This window comes from Podarcis vaucheri (genome assembly GCF_965113315.1).
Source record: "Podarcis vaucheri genome assembly, chromosome: 4".
Classification (NCBI taxonomy): Eukaryota; Metazoa; Chordata; class Lepidosauria; order Squamata; family Lacertidae; genus Podarcis; species Podarcis vaucheri.
This window is the reverse complement of record NC_138762.1, coordinates 4659350-4680508: the sequence shown is the minus strand read 5'-3', so window position 1 is coordinate 4680508 and position 21159 is coordinate 4659350. Positions and strand designations below refer to the sequence as shown.

The following is a 21159-nucleotide window of genomic DNA, read 5'->3' as shown; positions in this document are numbered from 1 at the left end:
TGATTAGGAAGACAAGACTTCTAACAGATCACCATTCTAACACCCCACCCACCCACTCAAAAGCATGCTTCTGGACGCAAGTGTGCTGCCTTCTGGTGGCCTGAGGGAAGGTTGCAACATGCCTACTGCTCCCCAATTCATGTCCCTGTCAGGACTCGGGGAGCAGCATTTCAAACAGCTGAAGCTCCCAGGCCTTCATTCAAGGCCAAAAGTTAGAGTCACAATCTTCAATGAATGATTGGTTCAGACCTGTGTGTACATCACCTTATCTCGCAGCTTTATGGGTGAATGGACTCCACGGAAAAGACTGACGTTACCTATGATGCGTTAGTTGTCACTCTGGAATCTTAAACCTCGAGTTTCCACAGCAACATGTGAGGAACCCTCATGAGAGCCCCATAGGTTTCATCCTGAACTTTGCTCAGGTTGTGGGATCATGTCACTTTGCTGGGGTCGTGTGCGTTAATATCTATGTGCAGAAATGGTATATGCAGCACTGCTCTGGGATCCCAAACACTCCTGTCTGGTTTTTTTCAGGGTTGGTGAGCCTTGGATCTGCCCCACTCCTGTTCTAAACTGATTGCAATGTGTGGGCTTTTTCTTAAATAGATCCCAAATGCTCCCCCTGGTTCAATATTAGAGCAGCCAGAATAATACATCAAAGAACACAGTATTTGTAAACTGACTAATACAGATGGTCACTGGTGTCTGCAGTGACACTTTGTGTTGTGAAAAGCCCAAAGGCCTCACTACTCTGTTTAATGACAGATCACATCCCCCAAAGTGCCTGGGGTGCCATAGGGGGGCTTACTCTCCCCCACCCTCCTCAAAATGCTTCCTTACTTCTTTTACTTAATTTACAGGACACCATTCCAAAAAGTCTTAAAAGTGGCTCATACACAGTAGGAAAATTCACAGAGCACAATTCAACAAACATCAAAGTCTTGGAAATGTAGCATTAACCGATTTATTTTTAATTTAATCCTTTGTTGAACAGAGTCCCAAAGGCCAAGCAATGAGAGGAACTGCCTTGCAGCAATGTGCTAAGCATAATGTCAGCTTAGCCTCAGAAAGTCTGTACCAAGCAGAGCTTAGAATTTAAGAACCGTTTTCCCCTTGGCGCCAGCACAAAGACCGGGGTTCTTACTGTACCTGAGGGGCGGCTCTTGTGTCCTCGCATCAAGGAGGAGATGGGAAGTCTGGGGGAACAGAGGTCTTGGGATGTGTCCACTGGTGCAGCTTGCTTGCCAAAACGGTGGTCAAGGATCAGGTCCAAATCCTCCTCATCCACAAGCAAGGAAGCTTTCATGATCTGGAAACAAGTACAGAGCAAGGTCATCATCATACATTACAGAGGACTTTTAAAAAGTTGAAGGTTGTTTTTTCCCTAGTGTGCTTATTCAATACCCACTGGCATAACAATGCTAAAAGCAAGAGATAAAACCAATGAGTTAAAAAGGAACCTTTGCCCAGTTACTGTAAATGGACCTTTTAGGTTGCTGACATTCTGAGACTCCCAGTTTGAGGGCTGCATCTTCTGACTGGTCCAAAGGCAGGGCATGTGACTTGTAAATATGTTCAGCAGGGGTGGGGAAGCTCTGGCATGGAGGCTGATTCTGGCACGCTGGGAGTCCAATTTGGCCTGTGAGGCCCTCTACCCCAAACCACACCCACCCACTTCTTTCAGATGCTCAGAGAGAAGCCCAGGCATGCTGCACTTGGAGCCCTGATGGTCAGAAATCCAAAGCCTGGGGTCAAAGTGATGTCAAAGGGGCAGCCCTGCCCACCTGCCAAATCTGTCCCACCTGGGATGGGGAGAGAAAGTTCTGTCCTGCTGCCCAGAAAAGGCAGCTTTGGCCAAGCTGATGCCTTCTAGATGTACTGAACTATAACTCCCATCAGCCTCAGCCAGCACAGCAAAGAAGAATCCATGATGACATGACAGAAGCAAACAGATACAGGCCACAGAAGGCTCAGAGCAGAAAGAGTGAAGAGCAGGTGTATCCGGTTATAGGAACAAGTGGTGAGGTCCAAATCCAAGACCAAAGGAGGACCCTAGCAGGCAAGCAACACAAACGAGGAGGGGCTCACCTGCAATGTGTGAGGGTTGATGTCCAGAGAGGAGGCAATGTGTGCAGAAGCTGGCACTGGTTCCTGCTCCTCTGCAAAACTCTCTTCCGTGACCAAGTCCTGGGATGGCTCCTGAGTGATGTCTGCCATGTCACTGTCAAATTCCACAACCTTCCCAAGCTGCTCAACGTCTGGGCTCTGCAGGCATCAGGAGTTAAGAGGCAATGCAATACAGATCCAAAGCAGCGGAGCGTGTAATTAACTTCTGCAACGAAAGATCAGCAGAGCCCAGGCCTCCCCACCCCAGTTCTGGATGTGGCCGAGTGCCCCACACAGAGCAGCTGCTGAGCTGGCAAAGCAAGTATCATGTAGGACTGGAGACAAGAGACCAGTGTGGCAATGCCATGTCACAATAGGCGGTGTTAGGCTGGCATCATCATGACCCCTCCACTAAACCGAGTTCCAGGGAATGGCTTCAGGCAGGCAGATGGAACAAGGCCAACTGTGGAAACCTAAGCTGCTGAAATTCTGACCTATTCCTTTGTTGCCCTTCCTCCTGGAGCACAGGAGAGCCAAAACAAACCCCTTTCCTATACATGCTGCTTCTAGACAAGCAACAAGGCTCACCTGTCCTCTTACATCCTGGATCATCAGGACCAGAAGAGAGAATTGCAGCTAGTTTTGTGGATGATTCATTAAAATTTGGGGAAAATACTAAAAATGATGCGACAAGAAACTGAAAAAAGGCAAGAATTGCAGCCAGCCACTCTTGTGCCTTTTCTTTTCTTCATCAGCAGCAAGGAGAGCATGACCAATTTTTGTTTTGGGTGGGTGGGGGGAGAGAGAGAGAGAGAGAGAGAGAGAGAGAGAAGAACCCCTGCACTTAAACTTGGTGAAAGCCATTTGGAGCCTTGTCCTCTTCTGAGTAACGTATTTCAATCTTCCCTTTTACAAGAGCTCCAGTTCACATATTTCTTTCCCTTACCTTGGAAGGAGGTGCTGGTTTCCCACCTAGAGCCATTTGCTGAGACGCCAACAGGCCCGGCGGGGGCACTTGAGCCGTTTTCTGTTTCTTTGCCTCGACCTTCGATGGGTGCTCCTCATCTTCCTCATCAGAATCTTGCAAACCATATTTTGAGAAGTGAGCCACCTGGACAGAAACCAAAGCCAGCATAGGTGATGGCCTGAACTAGTAGCTTGTGGACATCAGTAAGTGACGACAATATCCTGCCTGTCAAGTTATACTGGTGGCCGGGACACCAGAGATGGGGAGCCTGCAGTTGATACTGGGCTCCAGCTCCCATCTGCTGCAGCCAAAAATGGCACCAATGGTTAATGATGATGGGAGCTGGTCTGACAACATCCCAGAGGGGTAGGGATGCAGAGAAGCAGCACAGGCTCCCCATTCCTGTTGCAGATGAAGTATTTCTGAGGAGTCGCCAAAATGGGGCAGTTGGAATTGTGCAAACAATAGTGAAAATTTGCAATTATCCCTGCCTTTGGAGTGTGCCTTAAATTTTTCCAGGCCAAGGAAAGAAAAAAGCTTTGGTATAGAAGCTGGTTCCATTTACTTATACACAGCTGTTATTACCTTGAATACCCACGAACCAGTTTCAGGGCGGTACTCCTTGAACTGGGCACCCTGCTTCCGGGAGACGGCTTCCAGCCTGCCTTCATAGTTCATTTCGGTTAGCCGTTCTGGGCTCTTTATCAGGCAACGCGAGGTTTTGTCAGTGGGCCAAACACCATCCAAAGTGACCTCAGCTCTCCTGTTAAGAAACAAAGAGGGTTAACGGAGGCCAGAGAGGCAAACACTCCTAACAGATGAACTAGCGTGTTCACGGTGAACGTGAGCCAACACTAGGTTGGTCTATATTTACCTGTTCAATCCTTTCCCAATGGGTGGCTTCTGTTCATCATCTGGGTAGACAATCACTTCTTTCCGGCGGATGTGCACAATCTCATCCAGGTTCAAGTTAGTCAGGTTCACTTCGCCTTCAAAGTAGATTGAGCCGTAGCCTAGGGAGGAGATGAACAGATTAGATGACAGCCCCTTCCAACTCTACAAGTCTATGATCTCAGCATCAGCTTAAACCGGAGTGCTGCTGCAACAAAGCTATGGAAGCTCATTGGTCAAGTGTGCACAATCACCAGAACTGGGAGTGTCTTAGAAATCTATGCAAGAAGCACACAAGCTGCAGCAGGAGTCTGGCAGCAACTCCCAGAAAGGTCTATGGGGGACACACACCTAAACCAGCCCCCCAAGTTAATGCCGCAAATCAGGTTTTGCAATCATGTACTTGGGAGCGTCATTTATGCATCCAAACAACTTTTAATTTGTGCACTGTGTGCAGTTTTGTCATCTGTACTGCTACTGTGATCACATTCAAGAACTGATGGGTTTAAGTGCATGTACACTGCGTGTGTTGCAATATACCAGGGGTAGGTAGGCAACCGAAGGCCAGGGGGCCGGATGTGGCCCAATTGCCTTCTAAATCTGACCTGCGGACGCTCCGGGAATCAGTGTGTTTTCTCATGAGTAGAATGTGCCCTTTTATTTAAAATGCATCTCTGGGTTATTTGTGGGGCATAGGAATTTGTTCATATTTTCCCCCAAAATATAGTCTGGCCCCCCACATGGTCTGAGGGACGGTGGACAGGCCCATGGCTGAAAAAGGTTGCTGACCCCTGCAATATACTACTATTATTATTATTATTATTATTATTATTATTATTATTATTATTATTATTACTTGAGGAAAGAGACTGTGGGGACTCAACCACTAGGACTAATATCCAACAACCAGATTACTTGAAACGCTTAGAGGGGAATTCTTCTGACCCTTCCTGACAAAATGGGGCCATGGGCTTGAGGGACCTTTAGAGCAGACTCCCGTAAACTGTTGAGTGAATGGCCTGAGTGATCCTAGAGACATGCCTAGTACTTTAGCCATGTTTCAATGGCCTGAATTTCGCTCCTCTTGAGCTAGGTAGTTACCTGACCTTCATTCAGGTGGGACTTTCCTGGGCTTTGGGGAAGGCAGTTTCAGGAGAAAAGGTCTTTGTGCAGAGAAGCATCCTTACCTTTCCGGCCAATGGTGAAGTCTGTCACAATGCATTCTCCTTTGTCGCTTGTCATTTTGGCCAATTCTTCCATGGATGGAATGGTGTAGTAGCCAACTCGGGTTAAAACAATTCCTAAAAGAACCAAAACTGGTTGAAGGTCACTCCTTTCAGCAACTTCTGCAACAGGCACAGTGATTGATTTGCAGGCCAGAACAGCAAAGAAATGAGCCAGAGAATGCAGGTGTACCTACTCCAAGATTATAATACGTATGCTAAAGGGTATGAAAGGGAGCAATAGATAGACTCACTGAAGGCGCTTTAGATTTACAACTGACTAAGGAGAAAAACACTCAGAAAACCTTAACCAAACACTGCCTCTGCAGTAGATTGCAAAATGATTCAGTACCTATTAAAATTAGTTATGAAAAATGACAGCCACAAATCTTGCAGCGTTCCTAGAAACACCTCAACGTTAGAAATGTTTTGGTTTTATTTTGGTAAGGCTGCAGGTGCAATCTGATGGTACAGATCCTATTGCATGCCTTGTATTGCCATGCTAAGGAAGGCAATACATGAGCAGGGCAGAGGAGAGAAGAGCGAAAGATCAAAGAAGCAGTAACTAGGATCTGGGTTCAAACTCACTGCCAGCGTTGGCAGCACTAAGCTATCCAGACATCTGGTCTGACACAATGTAAACCTGCTCCTTACACCCTGAAGCACATTCTTGGATAATTCACAAGACCGGTTTCTCAAAGGTCTGTCAATCCAAGCAGACTTTTGCTAGAGCCGTTTGGTGCATCGAAACCTGCACCAACTTGGATCACAGGTCATCAAAACCTTAAGAAGGCCAACTCAGTGTATGAAAATAATAGAAACACCAAGATTTGCTTTTTAAAAGAAGAAAACGCCACTTGAATGAGATCCAAGGGTAGAAAAGTATGACCAGACAGAGTTTGATGGACTGCAAATGACAATGTGCATTATAAGCAGCGCCCCCTCAATTCCTACCTTCCCCAGTGTGTGCTTGGGGGCATTTCTGGGGGGAGAAGAGCCAGACCACCAGAAGAACCACCTGCCTCACCTGCCGGATGAGCCTGGTGCATGCCGCCCACCTCCTCTTCCTGGTCCTCCTGCAGGGACTCCTCGTGGTAGGAGGCATCCTCGCTGCTGCCTTCCAGCCCGTTCCGCAGGGGAGGACGCACGTTCAGGGCAAGGAGGGTGTCGTCCACGTTGTTGTGGTGCTTGTGCATGGCATTCTCGGGGGTCTGTGGGATGGGCTTGGCAATGGGGTTGGAGTAGTACCGCGTGACTTCGCGAGGACGGTCCTCCTCCTCCTGCTGCTCTCCATCCTGCCGGTGGATCTCATCAACTGACCGGGAAAGGAAGTTGAATCTAAGGAAGCCACAACATTTAAGGTCCACCACGTGAGCCCCAAAGAAAAAACTTCATAACCGAAATACAAACACACCGCTATAAAAAACAAACACTAGCTACCTAACTGGTAATGAACTTCTTGAGTGTGAGTTTCTGCACGGATGGAAAGCAAAGGCTGAACCAGAAGTTAGAAAGCTGATGAAGGATTTATTGGGCGTATCGACCTTCAGCTGTCAAGGGAACAGATCCATAGACCAAACCAATTCTGGCATTGCAGTGCAGAATCGCACAGGAAGCCTGACGTCACCACCGCCTTTAAAAATGCACATTGTGAAATTGCTTTGAAATGGATATTGTTCTAACTTAAGTAAAATGCATTTCCCAAATACGTGACAGCTCCTATATGAAAACGTAGTCTTTTCTGGACTAAGCACCCCCTCTTTATTCTGTATGGGAGAGTCGGAGGAGTTGGGAGTTTCCGATTTCCCTTTCCGATTTCACATGCACACAGTCCAAGGGCACATGCCCACAGCACCATAACATCCTTTGCTTTTGCTATAAATTAAGTTTCTGATAGTCCAGGCTACTCAAGATAGACTTGAAAGGGTGTGAGCAATGCTCAGCAAGATATCAGAAGACACACAGAGAGAGCGCTGAGCAGGATTTCCAGGAACGGTGGCTCCCCCGCCCCTCTTCATAAGTACAGGCAGCTCTCAGCTTCCATGGAGGTTACAATCCAGAGGCAAGTGCATAAAGCCAAAACCGCGTATGGTCAAAATATATGGGGCAGGTGAGATCACCAGTCTTTTTCCCCCCTGGACATGCACTCCCTGTTACACACTGTGAGCATTACTCAGGCAACACAAGGGGCGAAATGTTCCCGCTGCCAAGGCTAGAACAGAGAAGACTTGCCCATGGTTTAAACCCAACAACTGCAGGTGGAGCTGTGCCTTTAAGGCTGAGTCCGCTTACTTCAAAAAGGAAACCCTGACCAAGGCCCTGTTTTTTCAAGGTGTCCATGCAGACATACCGGTCTCCGTTCTCTGGGTACTCAGAGGGAGAGGCGAGGTCATCCGCTTCACAGTTGGTCGGAGAGAAAAGGCTGCTGGCCTTGATACTCTTCAAAACTAGCTTCTTAATGCTTTTCCTAAGAAAGACCAAAAAGACAGAGGAGAAATTGATCACTGCTGCCTAACTCCCTTACCCCCCCCTTCTTAGTTCAACTTATTTTTAATTGCAGCCCCCATCACACCACAGAACTGGACTGTGGAAGCCCTTCTCTCCCCACTGCAAGACACTGGAGGCTTTAGCTGGGCCAGCTGTGTGTGTGTGGCTTTCTTATTTATTTAATGGCATTAAAGAGTTCCTTTTGAACTATTTTTTGCTGTGAAAAAGATGACTGATAAGAGATGCCAGTGGTCTTTACCCAGTGGGCTGTGACCTATAATTGGGCTTCGCCTTAACCCAGATTGGGCTGCTGCACCACCACCTTATATATTGTGCTAAAGAGTTCAGGAAGAGCCACTGCGCCAACTGAAGCGTGCATTCTGGCTTTAATCCAGCTCTCGTTGGCCGTAATTGGTACTTGTTACTCCGTTCAAGATCATTAAGTACCAATTACCTCCAGCAAGAGCTGGATCAAAGCCAGAATGCAACACAGTTCAAGGCCATCGAGATATGCTGCCAGTCACCTCACACTTCAGATCTGCAGGCACCCCAAGCCACCTTAGCGTATAAAGAAGTCTAGAGGCAACACTTACTTGGGCATGAAGGCCCCGTTCGACAGGGCTGGCTCATCGTCATCCAGGCCGTCAAACAAGTGGGATTTAGAGGAGCCCGTGGTCTGCAAAGCTTTCGGACGCACCCTGGTCGCAGGGCGAGGAGTCAGCTTGTAGTGAGTAGGGGTGGTCAATGCCTTCTGGGCCGCTGGATTGGTTGGCTTCAGTCTCTGTACACGCACACACACAATTGCAAACTTGAGACGGCTATCCTATCAGATTCTCTCACCCGCTTTTGCTGCAACCTCCTTTTCCTTCTCCCTCCCCAACAAACAGGCTGCTAACAGCGGAAAAGACAGACTGCTTCTGCAGGAGGCCCAAGTTGATTGCTCACCCCCTTCATTCCACCCAAGTTTGTAAGTTAATTATGCACTGTGTGAAGAAGTACTTTCTGGCACCCGTCCTGAATCAGTTTTAGCTCTGGATTCCAAAGTAGAAGCGCCTTCTCGGACCCTTTCTCGACCTGGCATAATCTAGTCACCCTCTCAGCCATGTCCCCATCTCCCACGACAAACCTCCTCTTTCTTCTTTGGGTCAGACATCGGGTTTCTGAAGAGGGGGGAATCCCCAAAGGGCGAGTATGTCAAGCTGTTGAGGTGCTGCTGAAGAATCGCTTGCTGAGCGGCTGAAGCATTTGGGTCAGTCAAAGCTGAATGAATGAGAGGGGAAGACATCAGCCCAATATCCCCCCAAGTGCCTGTAACAACTCGCTGACAGAAGAGCAGGTGCCTGCAGTGGAGCAGGTAATCTAAGTGGGGAAAGTGCTATCCTTCCCTAGAGGATGCATCCACTACACTGACTGACAAAAATCATCCAATAAAAACAAAATGTTAGTGGGGCTTATAGGTTCAGCTACAAACCGTTCTCTTAATCCCTCAGGTTTTGGTGATATGAGGTAGAAACTGGGTCCCTGATTCAGCTGGAAACCACTTTTGGGAATTATTAACTCCTGGTATGCCCCACGGAGGACTTAAGGTCCATAAATGACAACATTTTGGAGGTCCCAGGTCGCAAAGTGGTTAGATTGGTCTCAACTAGGGCCAGGGCCTTTTCAGTACGGGCCCCAACTTGGGTGGAACGCTCTTGTCACAAGAGACTAGGGCCCTGCAGGACTTGACATCTTTCCGTAGGGCCAGCAAGACAGAGCTGTTCCACCTGGCCTTTGGTTTGGACCCAGCCTGACCCTTATGTTTCCCTCCCCTTATGGTCTTGATTTATTGGCTACTTTTAAAATGAGGCTGCATTTTAACCTATATTTTAAATTGTTTTGTTTTGTTTTCCCCTATTATGTTTTTACTGTGATTTTATTGGTGTTAGCCTCCCTGAGCCCGGCTCTGGCTGGGGAGGGCGGGGTATAAATAAATTTTATTATTATTATCATCTTAGTCCTGGAAACCTCTTGATGTATTTCCAACACATGCCACACTTTGGTGAATTACATTCCCATTTGGAATTTGCCACCAAGCCACATGGCTTTCCATACAAAAATGGACTGCTGGGAGCTGGAGTCCCATGCTCAGAGTGACAATGAACTGGTGTGACCTCATGCAGGGCCCCTCCTCCAATTAACTCCAGGCTATTCATTTGTTAATGAGACACTTACCCACCGCAGGCTGGGGAGCTCCAAAGCCCAGAGTAGCTGTTGACGTATTAAATCCAGGGGCGCCAAAGGCTCCTGTCCCCAGCGTACTCCCCAGTTTTGGCTGGGTGTTCCCAAACAGTGAAGTCTGTCCTGCGTTCAGGGCTACAGGAAGGAAGAGAAACAGAGCAGGTTGTGGAACGTTGACATGCGCAACCAGCAGCAAAACAGACATAAGCAGCCTTCCTTCCCTACAGACAGTTCAAAGGACGACATCATTTTTACTGCTCCAAGGAACTGCTCTCCTTCCTCACCACCAGCTTGGCTCAATGGCAAGAATTCATTTCAAGAGCAAGAATGTAAAGGATATGCACTATGAATCCGGACCATTCTTCTCTATAGTGGAGAAGTGGTTTTGCTAACTGAAGGTCTCATAGGTGCGTCACTCTTTACAATAAGGGCAGGAGCTGTTTGTGTGTGTGTGTGAGACAGAGAGAGAGTTGGAACATACTGACGCCGACAACCACCATGAAGTTAGCTGGAGTGCCCAACATATTCAGTAACTAGAACGGCAGCAGTAAGATAACGGCAGCATAATTTTGGCGAGAGTGGGGGGAAATAGCAGTTTAGAGAAGGAAGGAAAGTGGAAGCTTGCTGTTATGTTTAGTGAATCCCAATCATGGCACCAAAAACCTGGCTAAGTGCCAGAGAGAGGAAGGGGGAAAGCAGCTTCTGAGGGTGGCATCTTTCTATTCTTTACCTGTTCCAAATCCTGTTCCAAGTCCCGTGCCCAGAGCCCCAGCTGCAGGCTTGTTCCCAAACAGGCTATTTCCCGTGGTGTTTGCACCAAAACCTGCAAGTAAAGAACAGCAAGTGGCTGTGTTTGTCACCCAGGCCTCTCTCTCTTCCATGCAGGTGGTTGTTATGTGTTTTAATATTTTGTTGGAAGCTGCCCCAAGTGGCTGGGGCCACCCAGTTGAATGGGCAGCATACAGTCACACCTCAGGTTACAGACACTTCAGGTTGCGTTTTTTTGGGTTACGGACTGCAGAAACCCAGAAGTACTGGAACGGGTTACTTCCGGGTTTCGGTGGTCACACATGCGCAGAAGCGCTAAATTGCACTTTGTGCATAAGCACCGAAACGCAACCCGTGCATGCACAGACATGCCGCTGCGGGTTGCGAACGTGCATCCCGCACGGATAACGTTCGCAACCCGAGCATCCACTGTTATACAAAATAAAATTACTATTACTTTTATTATTGTTATTATTACTCTTATTATTCCAATTACACAAGGCACAGCACATGGTCCGCCTGACATTCACTAGCACACACACAACCCACTTGCATTTCCAGAGGATGAAAGAAAATGGGGTTGCCTTTCACTCAAAGGTAGCATTCAGTTGAGAGGTTCCCGTCATCATCATCTGTACCCAGGAATCTTTTTAACTGCAGCATGAGCTGCTGTTCAAGAAGGTACAAATGCTTCCCAGACTTCCCACTCCCCAGGGAAGTCTGACCAAGACATTGGAGGAGGATAATACCTGGAAGGAACGAAAAAGGGCTCTGAACTCTCTAGAGCTGTCTCCCCACACCTCTTCAATCACCAGCACAGAGGCAGGGAAAATGTACTGCTGTTTGACTTGGAAAAAAGCCTTTGAGTTTTTTTTCCATGGATGTGAGGAAGGCCCCAAGCTTGTATAAGAGACAGAGACCCTCAAAATGAAACTCTTGCCAAAAGCAAGGCCAGAAGCACCTGGGTTCTCGCAGCTGCCTGCCATATAGCACGGCTTACTGACACAGAATTTAAGAGCCACAAAGAGCATCATCTCACATAAATTAGTCTGCCGCATACCGTGTGCTATACCCAATGCAACAACAATAGATTTAAGGCTCTTTACGTGACTATGCCAAAGGGAAATCAATTGTTTAATCCATTACCAAACATCCCAGTCGTAGTTGTTCCAAACGAGGGCGCGCTGGTTGTCGTGGTTCCAAATCCAGCAGGCTTGTTGCTGAAGAGGGACTGAAGGAGAAATATGCATTCTAAACGTCACAGGGTCTCTTTCTCTTTTCCCTGTCCACAGCCCCCGCCCTGGTCACAAAGGGATATTAGCTTTTTCTCAGTTAGCAGCCAATTGTAGAAAGGTTAACATAGAATCATAGCGTGTCTTAAATGTTTGGAAAGGATGTGCGACCATCCACAGAATGCACATTATCAGATATCTCTCCCCAGTGAACTACGTCTGTGCTGGTCCACAGCAGCAGTTTGGTGTCAGCACAGGACAGCTGCATAGTGCACAGTGCTGAGCAAGAGGGGGAGTCAAGAGGGTTGCGGGTGGGGAAGAGCATGCAAGAGTCCCCTCTTCCCTCTCATCTCCCAGCACTGCCTCGGCCTCTAGGGCAAGCCAGTATAGATACTGCTTGCAGCGGTGGGGGTGTCCTAGCTAGGAAAGTCTTTCCTTGCCTGAGGGAGGTGACTGCACTCAAGGTAGGAGGAAGGAGGAAAACTACTTGGCACTGAATCCCACTATGCCCTCGTTGATGTACAGAGTAGCGCCACCTCTAACACTGCCTTCCCAGTGCTCCCTAGAGAGTCTGATACAGCAGTGTCCCCACTGGTTCTCTCCGTCCCACCAGGTGCCTACAAGGCATAGTAAAGAACCAGGCTGAAGGAGGGAAGACGGAACAGAGCACAAGGCAGTAGAATTAGAGCAGAGAGAGAGAGTAGATTTGACTGTGTGGATAGAGGCAGGGCAAAAATAAATGAGAGAAAGCCGGAGACAGCATGGTATATTCGGTCTAAGAATCACATGTTCTCTGCCTGGTAAATCAGGTGGAAATAACCAACATGTGGAAACTTCATAGTCCAGCGTGGGAATGTGCATGGACCCTGCTAGAATTGCTCTGATGGTGAGCAGCCAAATGGCAAAAGCTGAGGTTTTACAGTTGACACCCACAAGAGCTGATATTCAGAGTGACAATTTGGCAAGCAGTGAGTGAGTGTCAGAGTGGCACGCCCCCACCCCTCACATTGTTGCTTGAACTACAGAACCCTGTTATATCAAAAAATGAGTGGTTGTGGTTTAACGTCAGTTTACTACACAGGTCCAAACTGTGGTTTAAGATCAAGATCTGCAGAGATTTAAAACCCTAGTCAGGAAACAGGTATTAAACTGCAGTTCCCCACTAGGGATGCAAAGGAGAAGTGTAGTTTGAGTTGACCAGGAAAAGTGTGTCATGGGAGCAGGGTGCACACAATTGAGAAACTCAGGTCACGTCTGCTAAATTATGGTTCAGAGTGCCTAGACTGGGCAGTCGCTCTCAGTTTACAGGATTGTTAGGCTTCTTGCAAAACCTTCCAAGACTTGTTCAAAGCCAAAATTATTGGACCTTTCTAACCATTGACCAACATTGCAATTAACACCACTGGAAAAGCACCTGCAAAAGCACTTCGCTTCTGCGCAGGAGAACACCAATGAGCACAAGTGTGTCACGAGTGAAAAGAAACAAGCCACTTCCACACCCCTGAGGACCTCATTACTCCCAGCTGACATACCGAGCCACCAACACCAAATCCTGTATTGGGTTGTCCAAAGAGACCTGTCCCAGTTCCAAATGCAGTAGCAGTGTTCGTATTGGTAGCTGTTCCAAAAAGGCTTCCCGTTTGTGAGGGCTGTGTTGCTCCAAATAAACCCTGCAAACATTAGGGGATGTTTGAGAAAGATACGCTACAACTTATCCTTAAAAAAACAAAACAAAAAAAACTAAGCAGTAGTTCTGGAAATGTGGGGCTACTGTTTTTGCACCATGGTGATTTTTACACAAGGGAATATGGGCTCTGCTTGCGGCTACTGAAGAGAGGTGCTTGCATTTGGTTCAGCTAAGTGTAGCATTAAAGCATGCAGGAAAACCTACCTTCATTTTAGCCACTGTGTCGTGGAAAATACTGAGGCCTGAATTGGTGCATGGCAGATTGTTTCTGAATGGAGGTTCAGATCTGGGCAGAGAGGCACCTGAAGGCTGCCATCATGCATATGGAAAGAAAGAGTGTGGCCCCTCACAGGAAGATTAAGAAAACTAAAAAACTGAACAAACTGAACACCCGCCTGCCCACGAGTTGTCTTTGATGGAAAAAGTAATTTCCCAAAGCCTATGAAGATTGCTTATCTCTTCCGCTCAGCAGCTCATTCCTCACACAGCTTTGCCAACGTCCCTTTCCAAGCCACTAACCCCTGGCATCCTTCGCCCGTAACAGGGAAACTCCTTCAATACAGGGTTTCCGTTGTGACTGGATGCATCTATTAAAGGTTTGAGACCTTCACAGAAAAGGCCACTTGAATTAGTTGACCGTCCAGTTCCATTTCATTTGTAACAAGAGGGCCCCTCTCTCGCTTATGCATTTCTGCTTGTACCCAACAGAGAAAGCAGAGAAGGAAGATAGTGGACCACTTGATAAAGTAGCCTGCCCTAGAGACATTCAAGTCGGTGAAAAGCCAAAATGACTGCCAGGCTTTCCTCTTCCTGGGAGAGGTAAGATAATTTGAGTGTGTGCTTGCTTGCACACCTACCAAGCAACTGGTATATTGTTGAAAACAAACTATTTCATAACTTGGGAGGCCTGCTATGGCTCCATTTCATAGTGGAAAAGTATGTGCTTTGCGTATGAAGTGTTGAAATCTCCAACTAAAGGATCTTGTGTTGGAGAGAACTTCTGCCTGGAGACTCTAGAGCCAGTTGTCAGTCAGATGGACCATGGCTCTGACTTGTGACAAGGCAGGCCTTTATCTCTTAACCCTCAATATAAAGCATGCTGGTGAAATATTCAACAGATACAAAAATGGCAAAACAGGGCAACCTGCTGTGCTAAGGAGCAAGCTGGAGAATAAAATAGCACTGTACAAGGAAAAATAACAGGCTGAGCAAAGAGAATTTCCTTGGAGAGTTCTTAGTAAAAGGCTGCAGAAATCAAAGACAACCAGGTAAGCAGGAGTTAGACAGAAAGTTAAGACTCCAAGGTTGTTACAACAGTCCTTACCATTGTGTTTGTGTTGGGCTGTCCAAGGGTGCTGGTGTTCCCAAAGGAAAAGCCTGCGTTTGGGGCAGTCGTGGCCTGGCCAAAAGGCTTGTTGAAGAGGCTGGTGGTTTGTTGAGTCGGACCAAAGAGGCCTCCTGTTCCTGTTCCAAAACCTGTCGTACCTGAAACAAAGTGCCAAAGCAAATTATATATATATATACACACACACACACACACACACACACACACACCTTGAGGCACCCATGTCCCTGGCACTTCACAGAGTTTACCCCTCAAGGAGCTCGCAATCCAAATGTCAACAGTGGGAGAGGCAGGATAGGCTCCAAAGGATGATGGTGAGTAGATGCAGCTACGTTTTATTTTATTATAACCTGCTTTTCACATCTGGCGCTCAAAGCAACTTACAAAAAATAAAAACATACGACACACAAAATTTTAAACATCAGAGAATAGAACTGTTTTAACTTGGTGTCTGAAACTCAGCAGAAGCAGAGATGGCACCTGATTTCTAGCAGGAAGGCATTGCATAGATTTGGAGCTACCACACCGATGGCACAGCTCCTCACATGCACTTAGGCATTGTTTTGAGCAGAAATAAGGACGGAGGGATTGGACTATGGCTTCAGAGTTTTGTGTTTTTCTTTTTAAAAAATTCCTGTCATTTTAATTTTCAACTTACAAAACCATACACCACTCTGAACTCCCAATCAAAAAGATTGGGAGAATCTTTTTCTCCCAATCAGTAGAAGCAGCACAGAGGTGTTTGGTTCTAAGTTGCTTTGGATCATCTTGGACAAGATAAAGCAACTACTACTACTACTACTACTACTAAGTTTATTATTTATACCCTGCCCATCTGGCTGGGCTTCTCCAGCCACTCTGGGCGGCTTCCAACAAAATATTAAAATACAGTAATGCATCAAACATTAAAAGCTTCCCTAAACATGGCTGCCTTAACAACAACAACAACAACATTGGTGTTGCTGGCAGGTGCTTCCAAGAAATAAAAGCTGACTTGAGTAGAGCCATTTTAGAGCAAGAAAACAGCTGTGACTGATCAAGGTGCCTTTCCAGTCAATGATGCCAGCTAACCACATATGATATCAGGCAAGATACTGCCTTAAATCAGAATCAAGAACTGAATAGTTCACTTCTTGTGCACTATTAAGTGTGGCATTCTACTTCCTGGGACTTGCATCACATGCAGAGCAACTCCCTTGGGCACTTTCCCCCCTTTTTCGGAGAACTTATCTTATTTGCCCTTCTTCCTTACTTGTCCCAAGGACCTCAAGGCAGAATCTGCTCCATCAGGGAGACTGCTCTGTTTGCATGTTTTTACCCAAGCATAAAGAGAACAGGTGGGGTTTTGACAGCATCTTATAAATCAGGAGCCAGTATTTCAAGCTGTGGATGTTATTATTTGCATGTGTCAAAAAATGTTGGACACCTAACATGACAGAGTCTCAAGGCAACTTAAAACAGTATTAAAAACATACACAAGTACCCTGAAAGGCTACTACTCAAAGAGTCATCCTGCGCAAGTCAAAGCAGCAGTACTTACTGGTTCCGAACCCTGTTTTATTCTGTCCATAGGAAAAGCCTGTGTTAGTGGTGGTGGAGCCGAAGAGTCCTGTGGCTGCGCTGGAGGTAGCAGTGGATGAGCCAAACAAACCTGCCGTGGCTCCGGCTCCTACAGGGTTGGTGGGACCTTTCCTGTTCGCTTGATAGTCTTCCAAACGAAGCTCCTAAACAAGGAATATTTCTTGAGTACAGACGTCTCACGTGGGACACCACCTGTTCCCCACACCTTCTACCACCACACCTTCTCAGGCAAAAGCGATGCAGTAAAACATTGGAGTCGACAGCCCCTGGGTACAGGGCAGCGTTCTCAAAGAGGGCAAAATGCAACTTTGCCAAAGCAGGCATCAGGCGCCAAAAACACCTGCCCGACTAGTTTCTCCTGACAACTGTGACGTGGCAGTTCAGCGTGTGCGCCACCATGTGCATAAATGCCTTGCCTCCATTCTTTCTATTTGAAATGCAAAGAGCTCACCCCCACCCACCGCTATAGAGGGAGGAGAGCAGCACTCCAATGTCTGAGCCACAAGACGGGATGTCAACAAACAGGGACAGCATGCAGAGATACAGATATACGACGGACTGACCTCTAGCGATTTGCTTTCATATTCTTTCATAGCAGTAATGCACTGGTGCTTGGTGCTGATGTTTGTGCTGACTCCGGACTTAACCATAGTGTCAGTACCCGTAGGGGGCTGGAAGAGAAATGTGAACACTTGTCAAGGTTACTTTAGATTTAACTCCCCTGGAAGTCCTGTAAGCAGTCATGGCACAGAGGGAGCAGCAGGATTCCTGTGAGCCTCCAAGCAGCCACTCATGTGAGCTAATAAGAACACTGAAACAAGCCAGCATGCTACAGCATGTAACACCCATCCTGGCACAACTGAACTGACTGCCGATTAGCTTCTGAGCCCAATTCAAAGTGTGGGGGTTGACCTATAAAGCCTCACATGGCTCAGGACCTCAATACCTTACGGACGGCCTCTCCCCACATAAACCAACCCAGACCCAGCCCTTGCCTTCTGAGGCCCTTCTAGATGTTCCCCCTCCCAGAGAGGTTTGGAGAGTGACAACAACAGGCCTTTTCTTTGGCGGCTCCGATTGTGGAATGCTCTCCCCAGAGAGCCTCATTTGGTGCCATCAGTACATTTCTTAAGGCCCCAGGTAAAAACATTCCTCTTTACTCAGGTCTATGGCTATTAAATAATCTATGTCCTGTAAAAGTGTGGGGAAGAGGACTGTTATTATGATGACTATTTTATTATTAGGCTGTTTGTCAGTATGCTTTTATTATTATGTTTTTATCACCGATGTTCTGCAATGTGCTTTTAATGTTGTACATCACCCTGGGATCTTTTGATATATATACCGTATTTTTTGCTCTATAAGACTCACTTTTTCCCTCCTAAAAAGTATGGGGAAATATGTGTGCGTCTTATGGAGCGAATGCAGGCTGCGCAGCTATCCCAGAAGCCAGAACAGCAAGAGGGATTGCTGCTTTTGCTGCGCAGCGATCCCTCTTGCTGTTCTGGCTTCTGAGATTCAGAATATTTTTCTTCTTGTTTTCCTCCTCCAAACACTAGGTGCGTCTTGTGGTCTGGTGCGTCTTATAGAGCGAAAAATACGGTAAATTGTATATATAAATTATTAAATACAGTGGTGCCTCGCAAGACGAAAAGAATCCGTTCTGTGATTCTCTTTGTCTAGCGGTTTTTTCATCTTGCAAAGCAAGCCCATTGACGGATTAGCGGATTAGTGCTATTAGCGGCTTTTAGCGGCTTATCTGCTGATCGGATCAGCTGATAAGCAGCTTAGCGGCTTAGAAAAAGGGGGGGGAACCAGCAGGCACTTGCAAGACATTGTCGTCTTGCGAAGCAAGCCCATAGGGAATTCGTTTTGCGAAGCACCTCCAAAACGGAAAACTCTTTTGTCTAGTGAGTTTTCCGCCTTGCGAGGCATTCGTCTTGCGGGGCACCACTGTAAATGACAATATATAAACTTAAATATTAATATTAATAATATTAATAGTAATACAGCAGTTCAAATTATCAGTCAGCCGTGAGGCACCCTGGGTAGCCAGTTTCTCACCAGGTCAGAACGGGACTCAGGCTTCTAGGGAGAAGGATAAGACGTAGAAGATGATAAACAGAAGGGGCTTTGCTTGCCTTGGTATGCAAGGGATGCCCACGCTTTCCTGCCATCCTGGTACAAAGCCACACACTGCCCTGGCCTATGGTCTGCCTCTGCTCCTGCTCTAGGCTGACCCGGCTGAGAGGGCCCTTCACTACCTGGAAGGCAGCCCTCATTGTCCTGGGTTGTGCCTGCTGCTGCTACTCTTTCTGCTGTAGCACGAGCAGGAGAGAGCCCCATCCCCACTGGTGCATGTGGCCGAAGAAGGGCTCAAGAGAGCGCTCCCTGCTACGAAATCCTGACATCTTCTGCTCCAACAACTGCTACAGAACCCTCATGATCAACTATTCCACCTTCTGCTTAAAGGAGCCTCTGCACACAAGTTTTCCAGCTCAACGCAATGCCTCGTATTTCTGTTCCGCACTTGGAACACCTGGGCTGGAAATGCCGGAGACTGGAAGCAGTGACCTTCTGCAGGTACGGCATGTGCTCTGGCCACTGAGCCATGGCCTTTCCACAAGTGATCACACAGAAGTTGAACCACCATAGGCTGGTTATAGCCGTGTTATTTAAATGTGATCCAAATAAAGAGATAAAGGACCAAAACTGAAACAGCAAAAGACAGAGTACCTGCGCTCTTATTCTGTGATTCATTTGCCAGGCGAGGCTTCTCCAGAAGATGAGCTGGCCCATGGGCAGTAATTGAATTTCTCTTAGGAGAACTGTTTTATCAGTTTTTATTTCCTGAGGTTTTTTCTTTGCTGCTAGAAAATGGTTTCCCAACTCAGGCCTCTGAGCACAAAAGGAGGCTTCTGAGAGAGTATTCTCTCCCTTCAAGGCTGGGAGGCGGGGATCACAAGTATCGGCACCTGTGAGATCTTTCTGTGCTGTTGCTACTGAAGGTCAGTGTGGGCCTAGCTAATTAGAAACTGGCCACACCTGTGAGAACATGGGTTGCTCATAACACGGTAGAGTCTTCTCATTGGCTATTCAGAGTCACTGGTTACTAGGCAAAGTTGGGGTAAAACTTTCTGCTAGTCCTCACCATGTTGCCTGACACCTGGCAACACCTGTATGCTACTTGCCGGAGGCCAATTTGCTGATTTGGTTTATAAAGCAAGTTAGTTGGTTTGGTATCTTGTCTTACCATTCCCAACTGCTTTTACTTATAATCTCACTGGGACACAGCTCCATTATTTATGCTGCTATTTTCTTTTTTAAAAAACTCTTCCCTCCTACTTGTGTGTTTCTTTGGATGGGACCTGTTGGCACTGAATGCAGTTATCTTAGTCTCTTGGTCAAACTACCACTGCATAACCTTTAGTGGGCTTGAAGCTTGCAGGGACAGCGTCTGGTTCCAAAAACCTCATGTGGCATTTGGGAAGCTCTGGTGTTTACAGGAGTAGTGGCAGCGTAGTGCCTCGCAGGGTTGATATTCAACTACTTTGGCTACTGCTCTCCAAACAAGAGGGCTTGCCACCACGGTTCCCACTGGCAGCTATTGCAAATGTTATTTTGTAATATTCAGCAGTTTATAACTATTACAAAGAAACAGATAAATAAAATACACAATAAATACACCAGATGCATCTTTCATTGGAATAGGGAGTCCAAAGCGTAGTGAACAGAAAGCAGCCTCTTCTGGACTGCAACTCCCATCAGCCCTGGCAAACAGGGCAAAATGTCTGGAGTGCTAGTAGTTGCTGTCCAAAACAAACATCTGGCAGGCATCACACTAGAGAAGGCTAGGGAATGGATGGAACTAATTCTAGACAGGAAGCAACTGGGACTTACATTGAATTTAATGGTGGTGCCGGTTGGAACGGTGAAGCTGGTCGATCCGAAGAGGGAACCGGACGTCCCCCCAAATGGATTGGCGGTTGTGTTAGTGGTTCCAAATAACCCCCCGCTGCTAGTGCTTGTCCCAAAGTCTGTAGAAAGGAAAAGCGAAGTCAATGCCCAAATACGAGAGGAGACAGTGCCCAAAACAAACGATAGCCTTACTTTTCACACTATGAAAGGCAAGTGTTTAAGGCAAGGCAGCTTTTAATGTTTGATGGATTACTGTATTTTAATATTTTGTTGGAAGCCACCCAGAGTGGCTGGGGAAACCCAGCCAGATGGGCGGGGTATTAATAACAACAACAACAACAATAATAATAGCTGCCTGGAAACAGCTTGGACATTGTGGCAGTTCAATCCAATATGAAATACAAGAGGATCTTGCAGAAAGGAGCATAAATATTATGTTCCCCCATACAAGTTTTTCTGTATATCCATTTTGCTAATTCCTCCCCCCACCCCCCATCGGCGGAGCAAATACCTGTGCTGCCCAGGGCAGGCGTGCTCCCGAGGGGGGCGGACCAAGCCACTCATGGGTGGGGAGCGAGCTGCCCATGGCAGACATTCAGTGCGCTGCCCACCTGCGACTCCCAAGCCTCCCCCAAGCTGTCAAAATGAAGGGGGAAAGGGGGAAATGCCACCGGCAAAGAGGCACAGCTCCCCCCGTACCCCAACGTCTCAGGGTAGGCTTGGGAGTTGCA

The 21159-nt window shown here is 47.2% G+C and overlaps 1 protein-coding gene across 4 annotated transcripts in view; it reads right to left on the bottom strand.

Annotated features, from left to right (window-relative positions):
* NUP98 (nucleoporin 98 and 96 precursor) overlaps positions 1 to 21159 on the bottom strand; it is a 44915-nt gene that overhangs the window by 14330 nt on the left and 9426 nt on the right. For 3 of the 4 annotated variants that reach the window (XM_082218965.1, XM_082218963.1, XM_082218964.1), the window contains exons 6-23: positions 20411 to 20547; positions 17074 to 17181; positions 16470 to 16653; positions 14909 to 15069; positions 13430 to 13567; positions 11812 to 11896; positions 10628 to 10720; positions 9892 to 10032; positions 8804 to 8937; positions 8271 to 8458; positions 7541 to 7657; positions 6218 to 6528; positions 5155 to 5268; positions 3951 to 4089; positions 3662 to 3839; positions 3056 to 3220; positions 2092 to 2268; positions 1153 to 1312 (exon numbers count right to left, since the gene is read on the bottom strand). In XM_082218965.1, coding sequence (XP_082075091.1) covers positions 1153 to 1312; positions 2092 to 2268; positions 3056 to 3220; positions 3662 to 3839; positions 3951 to 4089; positions 5155 to 5268; positions 6218 to 6528; positions 7541 to 7657; positions 8271 to 8458; positions 8804 to 8937; positions 9892 to 10032; positions 10628 to 10720; positions 11812 to 11896; positions 13430 to 13567; positions 14909 to 15069; positions 16470 to 16653; positions 17074 to 17181; positions 20411 to 20547 — 2730 coding nt within the window. The remainder of the gene's footprint in view (positions 1 to 1152; positions 1313 to 2091; positions 2269 to 3055; positions 3221 to 3661; positions 3840 to 3950; positions 4090 to 5154; positions 5269 to 6217; positions 6529 to 7540; positions 7658 to 8270; positions 8459 to 8803; positions 8938 to 9891; positions 10033 to 10627; positions 10721 to 11811; positions 11897 to 13429; positions 13568 to 14908; positions 15070 to 16469; positions 16654 to 17073; positions 17182 to 20410; positions 20548 to 21159) is intronic. The other variant, XM_082218966.1, reaches the window with a different exon arrangement.